Source organism: Lingula anatina, chromosome 9 (assembly GCF_051362555.1).
Source record: "Lingula anatina isolate TDL-2025a chromosome 9, LinAna3.0, whole genome shotgun sequence".
NCBI classification, from domain to species: Eukaryota; Metazoa; Brachiopoda; class Lingulata; order Lingulida; family Lingulidae; genus Lingula; species Lingula anatina.
The window spans coordinates 9,859,510-9,875,187 of record NC_141775.1 but is presented as its reverse complement, the minus strand read 5'-3'; the positions used below and the strand labels follow the sequence as shown (position 1 = coordinate 9,875,187).

The window sequence follows — 15,678 nt, the reverse complement described above, 5'->3', positions numbered from 1 at the left end:
TTGACTGTGTAACATATCACTGTCCGGAGGCTATCATTTTCTTTAATATAAGATGACTCTTTGAGGTCTTAGAGCTGGATCTTTTAATTGGCTTTACCATGACAAACAATTTATGAAATCTAAACCAATATCAATTTAAATTATTGTTTTTCTTTTTATCAAGAGCTTATAAAATATGTAGGTTTTACCTTCAATATTTCTGTATTTTATAATTTATAATTTTTTATGATATAATATAATATAAGATAATATAAAATATCAATATTTTATAAGCTCTTGATAAAAAGAAAAACAATAATTTAAATTGATACATACAGAGCTAATGAAACTGTTCTCTCAATATCAATTTGCCAGTGGTTTCCTCAAAACCATAATGGCGTGATCGCCAACAAATATTCGCTGCAGCTGAATGAAGTTAGCCGTCAGATGCTGTAGCCGAGCTTCACCGTATATGCGATGGCCATTAAAAACCAGCGTTCCTTTCTCCTTCCCGCACTCGGCAGGAACTCCGAGGAAAAACAGTCCGCCGGGTTTCAGCATGCACCACACTTGTGCCGCAGCTTCGAGATCGCCGTATGGGTTAAGAGGGTCGCCATAACGCCCCAGTCCGGCGTGTTCAATGGAGGAAAAAGATACTACAACGTCCAGTTGCTCGTTTTCCTTCTTGATATGTTCCTCAGCCAACTGTGTCACCAATTTAAAAGAGATACTCGGATGTTCTATGTTTATTTCATTATAATCAACAGCGGTCACATTGGTCACTCCGGTATTCAAGAGCATGACTTCTACCCATGGTACCTGAGTCCCAATAACCGTAACGCGTTTCCCTTTCAGTTCATTCTCAAACGCCTTCAAAACGTGCTTGAACCCTGCACTCATATACTCATAGGAACCCAACATCACATTGCGTTTGTCCATATCGATCATGTTGGCCATTAATTTACTACTAAAACTCGTCTGGAAGGCCTTCTTGGCATACTTAAAGTAGAAATGCTTTAGCTGTAGTGCGCCATTTTGAGTAAACGCGGACATGAGGCCCGCTGGTGGTGTTCGTAGAGGAGGGTCGTACACTTTTCCAGGAGGTACCTTCATCCTCACGAGGAGAGAGTGACAGTTAAATTCCTTTTTCAGAAAAGCATCTCCTTCCCTCTTCTGTATATTGTAGTCACAGACCTGGCCACAGGTTAATTTCAAAGTATATTCAGCCATAGTGATATTGCCAACCGTGGTCTGTTTCGAAACCTCTGCAACAATCTGAAATAATAGTCTAGTGGGATTTCCACAAAAGATGAATAGTAGGGGCATTTTGGGGTAAAAGTTGGGAACCAGGTTTATTAGCATAATTTTGGGATGCTGAATCCGATTAACCCGGTTCCCAAGCGAAATTTTGTGTTTTTAACGGTCTAATTTGCAAAAAACAAAATGACCGCCAGATTTCCTATTTTCTGCAATATCTCTGGAACTAGACAGGCAAATATGACAAATGAAGTGTCTACACCTATGTTCTCAGGGTCAGGGAATGTGATAAATCAGATGTCTTGTCTGATGGGTAGCACTGACTTTGTGAATCGTGCCCGAGTAGCACCTTTTATTGTTTCTTCCCTGTATCCGTCAAACACAAGTCAATCTGCTGATAGTTAGAACCTGTCTTCAGAACTGCTCATATGTTAACTAGGCAAGCAGACATGACATATGAAGTGCCCACACCTATGTTTTCAGCGTTAGGGAAAGTGGTTAAGACATTTTCACTATAATCAAATCAGCAATGAGTGCCTCACTGTCACACTGTAGCGATTATTCAAATCTGAATTGAATTTTGCAATTAAACACTGCGCTGCCATTGGGATGTAAACATATTGGATCACACAACTGCCCCTTTTACCTAGATTTAAAAAAGGTTTCCTTATTTATGCAATGGAGGGATTTGCTGAATCAAGTAATTCATGTGATGCAATGTACGGACTTGACATTTAAATAGATTTTTTCAAACATATTTTCTTTGATTTTTTCCCATATATTAGTAATGGATGAAAAAACACTTGTTATCATGTTCGATATGGCTTTAATAAATCAATCCATGTGAATACATCATCAAAAATTTAATTTAAATACGTATTCAAATCAGCGTTATAAACAGCGCACGGATAATTTTATAGCTGATAACAACAAGGTATTAAATACTTATGAACTCGATATTATCAAGAATATCAGTTTGTAAGGATTTTCTCTTTCACAACAGAATCATCAAGACAAATGTGAAAATGGGAACTGATAAGAACGCATGCAGCCTCTTCTAGCTGCAACCAGAGCCCTCACTCGGCCAGGGATCCATGCAGAGAGGTTTCTGAGAGTTTGATCCAGTATTGTGTTACACGCATTAGTCAGAGCTTGCCTAGGCTTGTGCTGATTTGTAGGCTGGACGGGTTAGCTCTTGATTCTGCTAGCTATTTATGCCCACAGGTTTTCTATAGAATTCATGTCAGGGGAATTCCGTCGGCCAAGGCAACTGGTTTACCTCTTGGTTTTGCAGAAAAGCAGCTATTGCATGGGCACGGTGTGGTCGGGCATTGTCATCTTGCAGGATGAAGTTGTCCTGGAAGCACCTTCTTGCAAATTGCAAGCAAGTATTCTCTAAAATGTCCTTTTATTTTATCTGGTTGAGGTCTCCATCAATTGCCACCAATAGTGTTTTTGAAACCGGCCCATACACAGATACTGCCACGGCCACAAGTCACTGTAGTGTGACACAATCCTCGTGCAGTAACTCGTCTGGAAGCCTACTGACTGATTCAGCCATCACGGTGGTGGAACGCAAACCCTGCCTCATCTGTAAAAATCTACATGAACCCAGTGTTGTGCCTGGAACCGCAAATGGTGTCTAGCCCACCCCAGACGCAGATGTTGGTGTTGCTCTGTTAATAGAGGTAGCCAACTTAAAGTAGCCTTGCATTCACTAGAGTTCTAGAAACATGCTTTTGAATGGTAATTTGCCACTCATTTTTTTACAGCAAGAGTTGTCTTTGTCCGGTTGTTGCGACATAACCGCAGAAGCATGCGGTCTACCCTTCTGGTGGTGACTTTAGGACCTCCTGGCCGTGGTCTCTGTGTTAATGTACCAGTCTGGGCGTGTTTTTGTAAGACGTTAGAAACTGCACCCTGGGACACATGCAGTTGTCTGGCAATAGCAGTTTGCTTCAGTCCATTGTGGCATAATGCAACAATAGTGTGGCAAGTTGCTGCCGTAAGTTCACATACCGTAAGATCAGCTAACAGTCTGCAAAATATCAAACTATTTGACTGGACATTGCCGAAATATAGAGACTTATTCTGCAGCACTGCTGCCCTTTTATACGCATTCTGTAACCAGCCAAAGAGGACTGCTCAGAGAAACTGCCACATATTACGTAATATAACCGCGCTTCAGAGAAAGCAGCCTAATGAACAATAACCAACACACCTGGCTACACATATACCTGATCACAATTGTCGTATGTGATCAATTTTTCTAAAAAAGTTAATTTATTATCAACACTTTGCTTTTGAACTAAAATATTCCATATTAAATGTCATTATGTATGTGTATACTTTAAGTACACGATGACATCTCACCTCATCCATTTCAGCGATATTTCCATTAGCCTATTACTGGTTACCCGTTGGTATCGTTTCATTTTAATTTACAAAATTTCTTGAATTTTAACTTTAATCTTCTGATATTCTATTGAATCCAATTAAATGATTGACGATACAGAAAACATTTCTGTGTTAATAGCAAGTCTGAGCAGTTTCTCAAGCTTCTAAACGATTTCGTTGAGACCAAATCTGTAACAGAAAGGTTAACAGAAGACGTATTCTGCCCTGATGAAATTAAAGTGAATGACTCCTAACCAAGTGGCGGATTTAGAGGGGGGCTCAAGGGGGCCCTGACCCCCCCCCCCTTCGAATTCTTGTCCCCCACTTGAAATTATAATTTTGACTAGCTGAATCATAGTTGTAAACCATACCAAATGGCACCGTTCGCCCTCTTAAATACCAAAATTGTTCATGGCCCTTCAACAGGCCCCTAACCCGTTGCCAGTTGGGGGGGGGGGGGGGGGGGGGGGGCTTTGCATCCGCGGACTCCCCCCTTCAAATAATCCTGGATCCGCCTCTGCTCACCTTGCCTTATAATTGATTGGCAAGCACTGGCAATTTCACTGGGAAAGCCTGACAATGCAGTGGCCTTTGGTAGTTTGGCTGACACGTACGTAAGAGCAGTTCTGTAGGCAGGTTCTAACTATCAGCAGATTGACTAGTGTTTGACAGATACAGGGAAGAAACAGTAAAAGGTGCTACTCGGACACGATTCACAAAGTCAGTGCTACCCATCAGACAAGACACCTGATTTGTCACATTCACTGACCCTGAGAACATAGGTGTAGACACTTCATTTGTCATGTTTGCTTGTAGTTGCAGAGATACAGAAGTAAAACGGTTTTTCAGTAATGGCGATCCTAATTTGCATATTTAGGAAAATTGCGTAACTCTAATTTTAACAGAAACATCTTAATAATGTTCCTCGACCCTGAAAATATAGGTAAAGACACTTCATTTGTCATATTTGCCTGTCTAGTTCCAGAGATATTGCAGAAAATAGGAAATCTGGCGGCCATTTTGTTTTTTTGCAATTAAACCGTTAAAAACGCAAAATTTCGCTTGGGAACCGGGTTAATCGGAATCGGCATCCCAAAATTATGCTAATAAGCCTGGTTCCCAACTTTTACCCCAAAATGCCCCTTGCCTCTTATGCAGAGCCTTTTTTCAAAAATCTCACTAGACTATAAGGAAGTTATAATAATTTGTATATTTTCTATCTCGACCTTTTCAATGGGAAACGTAGGTTCGTTTTTCATGGTTGGGCAAACGACAAAGAGCCAAAATCAACAGAGTGGCTTGCCGACGTGGGGCCAATGGCGGCTTGCTATCTGTAATTTGTCAACAAAAGGCAGAGAGCTTTACCTTGCCGCGTGTCACCTCCTGGAAGGTTCGGTACCAATACGCCGCTGTCAACAATATTGCAACAAGGGCACCAACCGAAAACAAGGTCTTCCATGATGGGAAACTTCTTCTATTTGAGAAAAGGGCCATTCCTCTGTGTCAATGATTAAACGTGTTGCAGACCTCTGTATATATTGAAATAGGAAACGTTTGAGATCCTACCGACGTTTTGCATGTATTTTGCATCAACAAAACCCCAAACAGGCCTTACAATGAAGTTACCAGGACGCTAATTTTTACCTGGCGGCGGTTTTATATCAACCTTTATAACACGTTCCTTTGTAAAAAAAAATCCCCAGCTAGGAGCGATGTGTCTGATTATTCATGGCTCACAACTGAGGTTTAACAAATGGCACATTTTTACTAGGTGATTAAATATATTTTTCCCGTTAGAGCTTTCGTATAAGTCAGGACTAGATTCTTTAAAATGTAACCGACTGAGTATTAATTCATTTGGATTTAATCCATTCAATTTTCTGGAAATCGTTTTGTACGTAGGGTATACTTTTTGTCCGCAATAGATTTTTTTTAATTTGTGTGTTCACTTACTTTTAATACCCCCTGAAAAGGTTTAAAGGCTGGTGCGTTATTAGAGTGAACAGTTTTTCATGTTTCTAGATGAGACGATTACAATGGAGACGTTTTCTCACAATAAAACAAACCAATGACTTTACCCGTTGGTTCAAAAGAAACCCCCAGCTTGTATTGATCCATCACCTTCCACTCATAATCTGTCGACTACCCTACGTAACAACTACCTCCTACAAGTCAACACATCTGCTCAAGCCCACCACGGAAAAATAACAAATTTGAAATATCCAGGTTCACCCGTAAAAACCAGCGTGGTTCCATCGAGCCACCATATTGGATCCTGGTGTGACAGGATAAGCAGTCCTAGAGATGAAAGCCCGGGCTCCCATATGATTAGAACAGGTTAAAGTTAGTCAGAGTATTGTAGTAACAGGGGCGGATCCAGGATTATTTGAAGGGGGGGGTCAATGGATGCGAAGCCGTGGGGATGGGGGCCCGCTGAAAGCGAATGATACCATTTGGTACGGTTTAGAACTATGATTTATCTAGTCAAAATTCTAATATCAAGAGGGGACTAGAAATCGAAGGGGGGGGGGCAGGACACCCCCCACCCCCCACCCCCACCCCCACCACTGTAAATCTGCCACTAGGCTAGTATAAGGGGCGGATGATTAAAGAAAGCATGGGGAACAGACTACTGTTCACTGAGGACTACCATTATTGTCACAACGGTACTGCCATGCCCACCGTAGTATTTTGGATCAGTCGTAGTCTTTTTTAATTCATCTTGCTTTATAATTGCTTTTAATGCACTGAAAAAATCTAGTTATATTCAAATACAATCATGAAATCTAGAAATATTCAAATGCACTCATAAACCTAGTACTATACACCTCGAGGCCCAGTCACATACAATGTATTTCGCTTTTTATCCCCGTGGACGTTTTGATATAATATTAAAAAGCTTCGAGCAAATACAGAACAATCACGAAATCGTTGCGTGAGTAGCAATAAAATTAGAATTGCCTATCATTGTAGAGTTGCAATGAGATCGACCGTCAGCAACGTTGATTATTCTACTCGTTCGACCTCAAATGTGTAATCCATACACCACAAGTCTAAATACAGTTATAAAACACTGGTTTTTGCTGGGGGGGGGGGGGGGCGCTGCATTGATCGCTCGATTGGCTGGGCAATATCCGTTCTCTATTTGCTTCGATCCGCTTGGTAAATATAGCACGGTAGGGGAGGACAATTTTATGCGTGTAGCGCAAAGAAACAATCCCTTATTTTTAGAAGGTTGAAGGGATAACTCCGAATCTAATTGGGATGAGAGAACTTGCCCGCTGTCCCTCCCCCTGAATCTGACACTGCTGTACCTGGCATGCACAGACACACAATAAAAACAAACCCATCTTTTAATCTATATTTTATTTCAAACCTTTTAATCTATTCTATAAATCCTGTGTAAGACTAAAAGGCAGGGTGTTATATTGTGTTCATTCATATAATGACAGTTAATTGCTACTCAAAATACAACATATATTTGTAAATAACATGAAACATTGCTGTAGCATAATTTAACATATATTGCACGTTACATCATAACATACATCACATTCCTTTGGAATCGCAACTGCATTCATCACTTTCCTAAGTAAACCACGTAAGCATACATGTAGCCAAGGGTCAGCACCCATTTCAATCTGCCGATGCCCCTCCTCCTCCCCCCCCCCCTCCAATTTACCCTTTCAATCACCCCCGGCACCCCCTCCAATCCGCCCCCTCGTCCCCCTCCTTTCCGTATTCCCCTCCCCCCGGCACCCCCTTCAATCCGCCCCTCCCCCACCCCCTGCACCCCCTCCCAACCACCCCCTGCACCCCCTCCTAACCTCCTCTCCCCCTCCCCTTCCATATTCCGTTATCATGCACAAGAGATTCCTTGTAGAACAGGGCTCTGATTCCTCATCCTTGATTTTGTTTCACTTACATCACGATATCATGACCTATACGGATATAATGAAGGTCCGACTTTGTCACACGGACTATTTGGCCGGTCGGGTAAAGTTCGCCGTATTTGACGTTACACACACAAAACATGTATACTTAAGTCTCTAACATCGAAGTTTTCTTTTAAAACGTGCCAACAGTTCCCTGTAGTTTTTTGCGCAGATTACTCGTTATTTCGACCACGGCAGCCCCTACGCCGCTCCGTCGTAGATTCATCGGAAGAATAACCGTCCAGCGGTTTAGCTTAGGGTCGTAGCGTTCTATGGTGTTAAGGCTCGAACTACCGTCGTTTCCTCCAACAGCGTACAACATTCCATCCATCACTATGGCGTCGTGGGTACTCCTGGAGAAAAAAAATAAGAAAACTTAACATCGAAGATGTGACATAAATTACAGACACCAAACAAAAACTCAAGAAAGTCTCACCTAGCACAATGTTCCAGAGAGTCTCACCTAACGCAATGTCCCAGCAGTTTTTCCCTACCAAACAAAATTTCTACAAACAACACCCACCTTCTTGAATGCATTGGCGCTACTGTCTCCCAAACTCCCCTACGTGGACTGTACCTCTCTACACTACTCAGCACCGTGGACCCGTCATTTCCTCCGCAGACGTAAATCATCCTGTCCAACACAGCAGCTCCGCAATTGCTACGGCGACTCAACATGTTTGGAATGGTGACCCAACGGTTTGTCTGAAGGAGGAAAATAGAAATATCTAGGACTCAGCCTAGCACAATGTGTATCTTGAACTTTTCAACTTTTCAGTCATTTTGGGTGACATCTAATGCAGTAAAATAACAGAAACTTTTTTTGTCTCTGAAAACAGATATCTCGAACCAGAACAACAGGTACATATAGCTAGGTCATTCACATACCCCTGTAGATACAACTTCAAAGCTGTTCTCTAGACATTTGAAATACAGAAACCTCTCGCCTGAATAACACTCACATGTGGGTTGTATTTTTCCACACTTGGAAGATGTGAACAGCCATCATATCCACCCACTGCATAGATATGATTGTCTGGAACATGAGGACAATTATTATAAAAGAAAATTTTTTTTTCAAATCAAGTGATTTACTCACTCAAAACATGGAAAATTATAATTTAACATACTTACAAAATATACAGAATCGATGTTTTTCTGCTAGTCATTTACTCATAAAACATGAAATCATGTATCTGGAGAGGTGAAAACTAACCTTTATTTCTAACATACTCTTTTTTGTAAACCCCCCCCCCCTCTCCCCTTGTAAGCCTTTTGCAATTCCCCCACTGCAGGTCAAATGACCTACAAGATTAACCGATGTTTGTAGCTCCTCCCTGCTCACTGTGTTGCTAGGTTACTCAAGTGATTGGCAAAATGTAGTGTACATGTGCACTTCAAGAGAGCTCCTCCCATCTCACTGTGTTGCTAGGTTACTCAAGTGATTGGCACAATGCAGTGTACATGTGCACTTCAAGAGAGCTCCTCCCTGCTTAGTGTTGCTGGGTTACTCAAGTGATTGGCACATTGAGAAAGCAGAAAAACTGCTGATAGTGCTGGATCACATGAGTTTAGAATTATGGAAGGATTAAAAGAGAGAAGACAGGAGTACAGCCAAGGGGCTATTTCCACATTTAGTTATTGATTAAAACTGTTTTAATATATGAAACAAATTTCAACAAGACCACTTTCTATCTGCATACCTAATACTACGAGCTTCAGATATCTTCTCTTGTATGTCATGGCAGCTATGGACGTCCACTGCTCGGTCAGCGGGTCGTAACGTTCAGCATTGCTCAGGCAAGAGGCTCCATCGTAACCACCCACAGCATACACCAGGCTATTCCACTCACACACACCTGTGCAACAAAGAAGATTAACTGTAAGACTGAAAATTTTACAGGCTATGACAGGGTTCCCACAGATTAAGATCGATTCATCTGGATCGACCTTACCCCCTGGGGTTCACCCTAAATTGCTGCCAGCTTCTGTGAGCCGAGTGAGCACAAAAGTTAAGTACCCCCTTAAGTAGGTAGAACAGACATTTAAGCTGATTAAGCTGATAGCAATCTAGTGAGACTCCCCAGGGGGATAGATGGATCTAAATATCTGTGGGAATGGTCTCTTTGATAGATGCACCATATATACCATTTTCACTTAGATAGCTTCTATAGGACTTTGTGCTGTTTGTATAATCAGGTTTTCAAGACTTTTAATCTTACTAAAAACAAAGGTCTAAATTTTATTCCATTCAGACCATATACTTATATACAATTACCTAAACAGCTTCTCCTGGTCCCCATACAACTTATCATAGTCCAGGAGTTTACCAAAGGATTATAGCACTCTGCAGTGCAGAGGTCCATGGCACCATCGTACCCTCCTATGGCGTACAGCATTCTGTTCACGGACACCACCCCCGCACGCGCCCTCCTACTCAACATGGAGGCCACTATGGTCCAAGTGTCAGTCATCGTGTCGTAGAACTCGACCTCGCTGTGGATGGAAAATAGGCTACCACCACCTTGGAGAAAATGTATCAATATTTGTTACATATGAATAAGAGGAATATGATACATAAATATGTGAACTCTGTTCATCCATTTTTTTTTTCAGTCTTATTACTAGTATTTTTATTTCTGTATCTCATTATACAAAATAGTGTACTTCAATATCATAGCAATCATTTTCAATTTTTTTAAGCATACCAAACAAAGGTTATTTAATTCATGCAAATTGCACATCTGTTAGATTCAAAATCCTTTTCATGACTCACCCACAGCTACTAAAACTGGCTTTAGGTCTTTACTCCGTCTCAGCCTAGTCCTCTGTGTTTGAAGTCCATCTCTGTGGTTTGGCATCAAGTGGTACTTCATGGCCTCCAGTAACAAATCCTTGCATTCGCTGTTAGACCGTATAAACTCTTCTGACTCTACGCTGTTCATAAGAAAATCTCTCGACAATAGAGGGAGCTTCACATGACTGAGAAGCTGAAAGTAAAATGTGCTGAATAAGGTTTGCAATAATATAAAAGCAAACTTTGAGGCTTTACAAGTCTAGATATAAAATCACTGAAATATTATTATCATTTTTATAACACCCATAACATCAAAATAGTCATAATATGTCATTAAGCTTAATTTCAATACCCAGCGATATATCTGACTCTGTGATTATTTGTCTAATTTCAAACACTTGTTGAAAGAATCACAATGGAACAAAAAAAAATTTTTCACACTGTATAATTTCAATTTAATCTGAAAAAAGCTTTATTCTTATTCTCAGTTCTGGCCACTGTAAATATCCCAATTGTTTATTTATTTATTTATTTTAAATAATAAATTAAAAGAAATTCATTTACCTGACTTATATACGGCCCTCTTGCATCTAAGTCGTGTTTGACCCACTTGACCACGCTACGGAACACCTGCTCTTCCGACACAATACACAAGTCTTCACTTTTGACAAACTGGAGAATCTGAAGGATATACAAATAATAATCAGTTCAAATCTGGAGGAAAAAATGCAAATAATCACCAGTACAAAAGGATTACCCTTCAAGCATTAAGCTGAGGTTATCAAATTTTAAAAACAATAAAATCTAGAGGAAACAAGTTATTTTAATTTATAATCATGCCATTAAAACTTTGAATTTCCAATTTACAAACCACACGTATTTTGGCCATTTTTTCAAGTTGATCAATCCTTTACTTAACAACAAAATGTTATTTCTGATCCTAGGCAAATTTCTTTTTTTTTTTTAACAAACTGGAGAATCTTGCAGAAAAAATTCTGTGTTAATGATTATACCATTATATCACATTATTTCAACAATTGCCTATTTTCTTTAGCAAAAAAAGTATATTATTGCTTCCTTTGGGCAGAACATTGAATTTTACTTTTCTGTTTTGATTAATTGACTAATTTATAATTTATCATTTTTATTCATCTATTTGTATCAAGCAAACCTCAGTAAATGGCAGAAGAAGAAACTCCTCCGTCTCGCACACTTCCACAAAGTTATGCAGGGTAAAAGTGTGCGAAAGTGTCAGCAACTCTTCGCATGAATGTGTGTCGGCAAAATTCCTAATGCCCAGGACATTGGTTGGATGTAGCTGTTTGATGAGGAATTTGCAGCACGCCTCGCGTACGCTCTGAAGTTGGAGCAGACTGGCAGCTGGCAATAAAATCTGAAAATGAAAAAGAGACAGAAGTCACAGAATGAGGCGTTAGATGTTTATACAGCAAAATTTTAGATTTTCTTGTAAATTTTTGCATTTGCAAAACAGATTATTTCAACTATTGCTTTTTACTTTTAATTAGCAAAATTTTTCCTATTGCTTCCTCAGAGAAGAACATTGAATTTTACTCTTGAATTTTATTTTCCTGTAAATTTTTGCAATTTATCCCATTTTATCCCTTGATCACCAAAGCAATGTATGTAACATAATTTTCTGTGACCAGCACTTCTGAAGTATTCATGGGACTGTTCCACATCAACTGGGACAGTCCCATCTATACTTGGGCAATTAATGGGCCCTTTGCAGCTAGATGACTAGATGTTTACTGGACAGCAAGCAAGCTGAGACAGTCAACAACTAAGTATACCTGTACATTACTTTCTGTGACTGTGATCTCTGAGGTATACATGAATTCGATCAGCAACTCCATGGCGGTGGGGTCCACATCATGCAGGCGGACATTTTTGGAATCTTTTTCGACCATGTCATCTGCAAAAAGAACAAATAGAATAAAATTCATTTCAAAATCTTCTTTTTTCTACCGTATCTTCTGCAAAGGGAATGCAATGTTAAAATAAGTGATAGCCTTACATATTTCAACTTCTTCAATTCAAATCTCATATATCATACCAGTGGGTCAGAAGTCAAGGTCAGAGGGGTCATGGAATATTGTCAATCCCCCTGCCCGACTTTCTACACATCAATTTACCCTTTATTCAAATGAAACCCTCGACATTAAAATTCCATTGTATTGATCTCTTCAGTCAATTTTTTTTATTCAAATTATTCTATAAACTTACTTGTGAACATGGCATGGAAATATGAACTACAGGAAGCCAAGACAATCTTGTGAACATGTAAACTGAGATCGCCAACATCGAGGATGACATCGCACATCTGTTTTGTCCTCTGGAGATGATGCATCATCTGGAACGCCCCCTGGTGGTGGAGATTTGCAGTGTACTTCAGCGTGGATTCACCAGTTGTCTTGCTGGTTGGGGATTTCAAAGGCGACGGAGGGGTTAACTGAGGGTCCACTTCCATCATGGTTTATAAATTTTGTGACCTGTTAAATTCAAATTATTAATAAACATTTTATTGACTCTACTATAATTATTACTTTTATTGAATCAAATGAATATTTATATATTTTAGCAGCTATCTTTTAACCACCATGACAGTAAACCTCAATTCCCCTTAATTTCCAGTTTTTCTTTCCTTTTTCATATTTTTTTCTCTTTGGTGGGGGACTATATAAGAGACTTACTCAGATTTTAGGATTTATATTTTTGCCAATTGTGGCAAGTCAAATATTATATTTTACCCTTGTGCCCACCCCGTAGTAAAAACCTGGACCAACCCATGTATTGGGAATGTGAGTATTTATATTATGGAGTGCAAACTGGCATCAGTTCCTGGAAATTGGCCCATTATTTTTTTTCAGTGCACCTGTTGTATCTTAAAAGAAAAAAATATATATGCCCAAGAGCACTAATGCATTTATTTTTGTTACTCCTTCAATAACAGAAGTGGAAAAGAAAGATTTTTTTAATGTCAGTGATTAACTGCCACTGGCTGAAAAAAATGCCTTGCAAATTTTTTGATACCTTTCTAGCTGCCACTTAGTTATTCATTTCATATAATATAAGGTCTATGTATTTTAAGTGATGTATAAAAGTAAAAACTGTGTTGCCAATACTGAAAATCCTACAACAACCATGACTGACGCCTTGACTCCATGGCATTACTATAGTAAATATTTTCTCTGCTCTGTTGCTGATACACTCAAGTATAGAATTCTTTTATTACATAGTATGCATGATCTAATTATTATTATCATTATTATTATTATTATTATTATTATTATTATTATTCACTCCATGCTTGTTATTTTGTGTCTATTTTTGAGAGGTACAGATAACACATATGCCTTCTCTTGTTTCCAAGGTACTCATATAATCACCAGCTTTTCTGTATTTTATTCAATGCCAATGAGAGTCCCATTGTTTCTGCAGAGTTAGAGCGATCTCCCTTGAAGGATATTTTCATTGGGAATTAGCCCTTAGCTGAGCCATCACAACTGGACAACGAACCATCTGCAAATGCATATTCCCACTGATTTAGAGTTAAATCACAACTATTTTAAGTGAAATTTCAGCTATAACTTTCAGGTATAGGTGCCAGAGATCATCTTGTCCATAGACTAGCTCAATTTTGTTTAGACTCCATCAGTTATTTTTAGTTGAACCAAGGTGATATCGCTTACAGGTAAATATAGTTATCCCACTGGCAGATCTATGATTTCAATTAAGAAATGGGGCACCAAAGGTCACCTTCCAATTTTTCTCCCCCCCCCCTCCCCCACCCCCAACACACACACACAACAAAAAATAATATATATATATATATACTAATACTAAGTAATTTAAATATATGGAATACATACGATAATTTGAGCTTTTTTTTTTTTTTTGGGGGGGGGTATTTTATGATGGGAATGGGGGGGGGGGGGGCACCTGTCATGTACTTATTAGTTTCATTCTCCATATTTGACTGTATCCATGCCTTCTACTTGACTTTATCATCTCTTCCTTCTGGCAGCTATGGGTACGAAAATGTCACAATTAATTTAAAAAAAAAAGGAATTAAAGCCATTTATCTTTTTTAAATTCTAGTGATTACTTACATACTGCAGCAATTGCATGAGAAAGAACATTAACCTCCTTTTCTGTCATGACTACCATGTTAAATCTTTATAATTGCGGATATGTCAGCATACACACAAAGAGAAAGTGTAACGTCGAACACGCAAGTCCATGGTTTAGATATAAAAGACACAGACAAAAAACATGAAACATGTCATCTGAATAAATCCAAGTTATTGCACTCTTATATGTATTTGTCAGGGGGAATGACAAATTTGTCTGGGGGGGGGGCATTAAAAATTTTAATAGGGAGAATGAATTTCCTCATATCAAAACTTGTACTGTAAAAGGGCTGGGGATGCTTTGAATTTTTGAGATCGCTTTAAAAGACTGGGTGGAAGAGTTTCAGGCTGAAAGACCAAATCTCCATCCCTTTGTGACCATGGTAAACGTTTTGTTATGCAATTCAAAGCACATTATTGAATTTGACAATCAAGTTAGAGACACGTACACGGTTTAAATTGTTTCCAGAGTCTATAGTAGCTTAATTAAATCAACACAATTCAACACAGCAAAAACTTTCAGCTACATACTTAGAGGACAAATGTGTCCTTAACCAGGACAGTAATCAATAGTAGCGACCTTTGTTGTTTGTTTGTTTGTTAGGTGACTGGAACTGCATTTGACATGTCAGGGATTTGCAACAGAGGTGGGAAGTGATATTTAATTAATTGACATCGTTGTCACAAACAATTTAAATGAACACGAAATATTTCGACTGTATACACACCCTGCCTTGCAGATATTCTAAAATTCAGGTAACGCAAGTGTCAGACAGGTAAAGGTCGTTAAGTTGTACAGGTCTATTATACAAACATTGAAACAGCTGATTTCTAAAAATAGCACACAGAACGTCATCTTTTTCTCTACAACAAAAATGTTTTCCACACCGCGTATGATTTTAATATAGGACACTTACCGTGTGTCTATGCAATCCTTTGTTCTTATAATGAGACTCTTTGATAATCCCAAGTATTTGACGGACATAAGTTGGAAATCTTTGTACACTTTGTCCACGTCTTTCTGCTTAGTCTTTGTCCGCGCATGCTGGTTTGTTGACAACTTTAGTATATTTTTTACTCAAAAGATGGCGCTCTAATATTTACATCTGATTTTTGGCATGTGTCGTTTTTACTTATGCACACATTGTAGAATTGTTTATAT

At 39.1% G+C, this 15,678-nt stretch overlaps 2 protein-coding genes across 4 annotated transcripts; both read right to left on the bottom strand.

Annotated features, from left to right (window-relative positions):
* Nucleotides 1–342: 342 nt before the first annotated feature.
* On the bottom strand, nucleotides 343–1,209 carry LOC106159650 (uncharacterized). The gene has a single exon (XM_013535976.2). It carries the CDS (start codon nucleotides 1,207–1,209, stop codon nucleotides 343–345), a length of 867 nt encoding a protein of 288 aa, XP_013391430.2.
* A 6,256-nt stretch (nucleotides 1,210–7,465) lies between these two features.
* On the bottom strand, nucleotides 7,466–15,592 carry LOC106159652 (kelch-like protein 17). 3 transcript variants are annotated; one of them, XM_086995420.1, is made up of 12 exons: nucleotides 15,434–15,592; nucleotides 14,337–14,410; nucleotides 12,610–12,875; nucleotides 12,177–12,298; nucleotides 11,537–11,758; nucleotides 10,930–11,046; nucleotides 10,345–10,558; nucleotides 9,847–10,092; nucleotides 9,272–9,427; nucleotides 8,531–8,604; nucleotides 8,092–8,273; nucleotides 7,466–7,921 (listed from the first exon to the last, which is right to left on the bottom strand). In XM_086995420.1, the coding sequence occupies exons 3-12, from the start codon at nucleotides 12,854–12,856 to the stop codon at nucleotides 7,702–7,704; spliced, it is 1,800 nt and encodes a 599-aa protein (XP_086851546.1). In that variant the 5' UTR covers nucleotides 12,857–12,875; nucleotides 14,337–14,410; nucleotides 15,434–15,592; the 3' UTR covers nucleotides 7,466–7,701. The 3 variants fall into 3 exon arrangements, with proteins under 3 accessions (XP_086851546.1, XP_013391434.1, XP_086851547.1); XM_013535980.2 differs by lacking the exon at nucleotides 14,337–14,410; XM_086995421.1 differs by lacking the exons at nucleotides 14,337–14,410; nucleotides 15,434–15,592 and adding an exon at nucleotides 13,134–13,248.
* Between the last annotated feature and the right edge of the window lie 86 nt (nucleotides 15,593–15,678).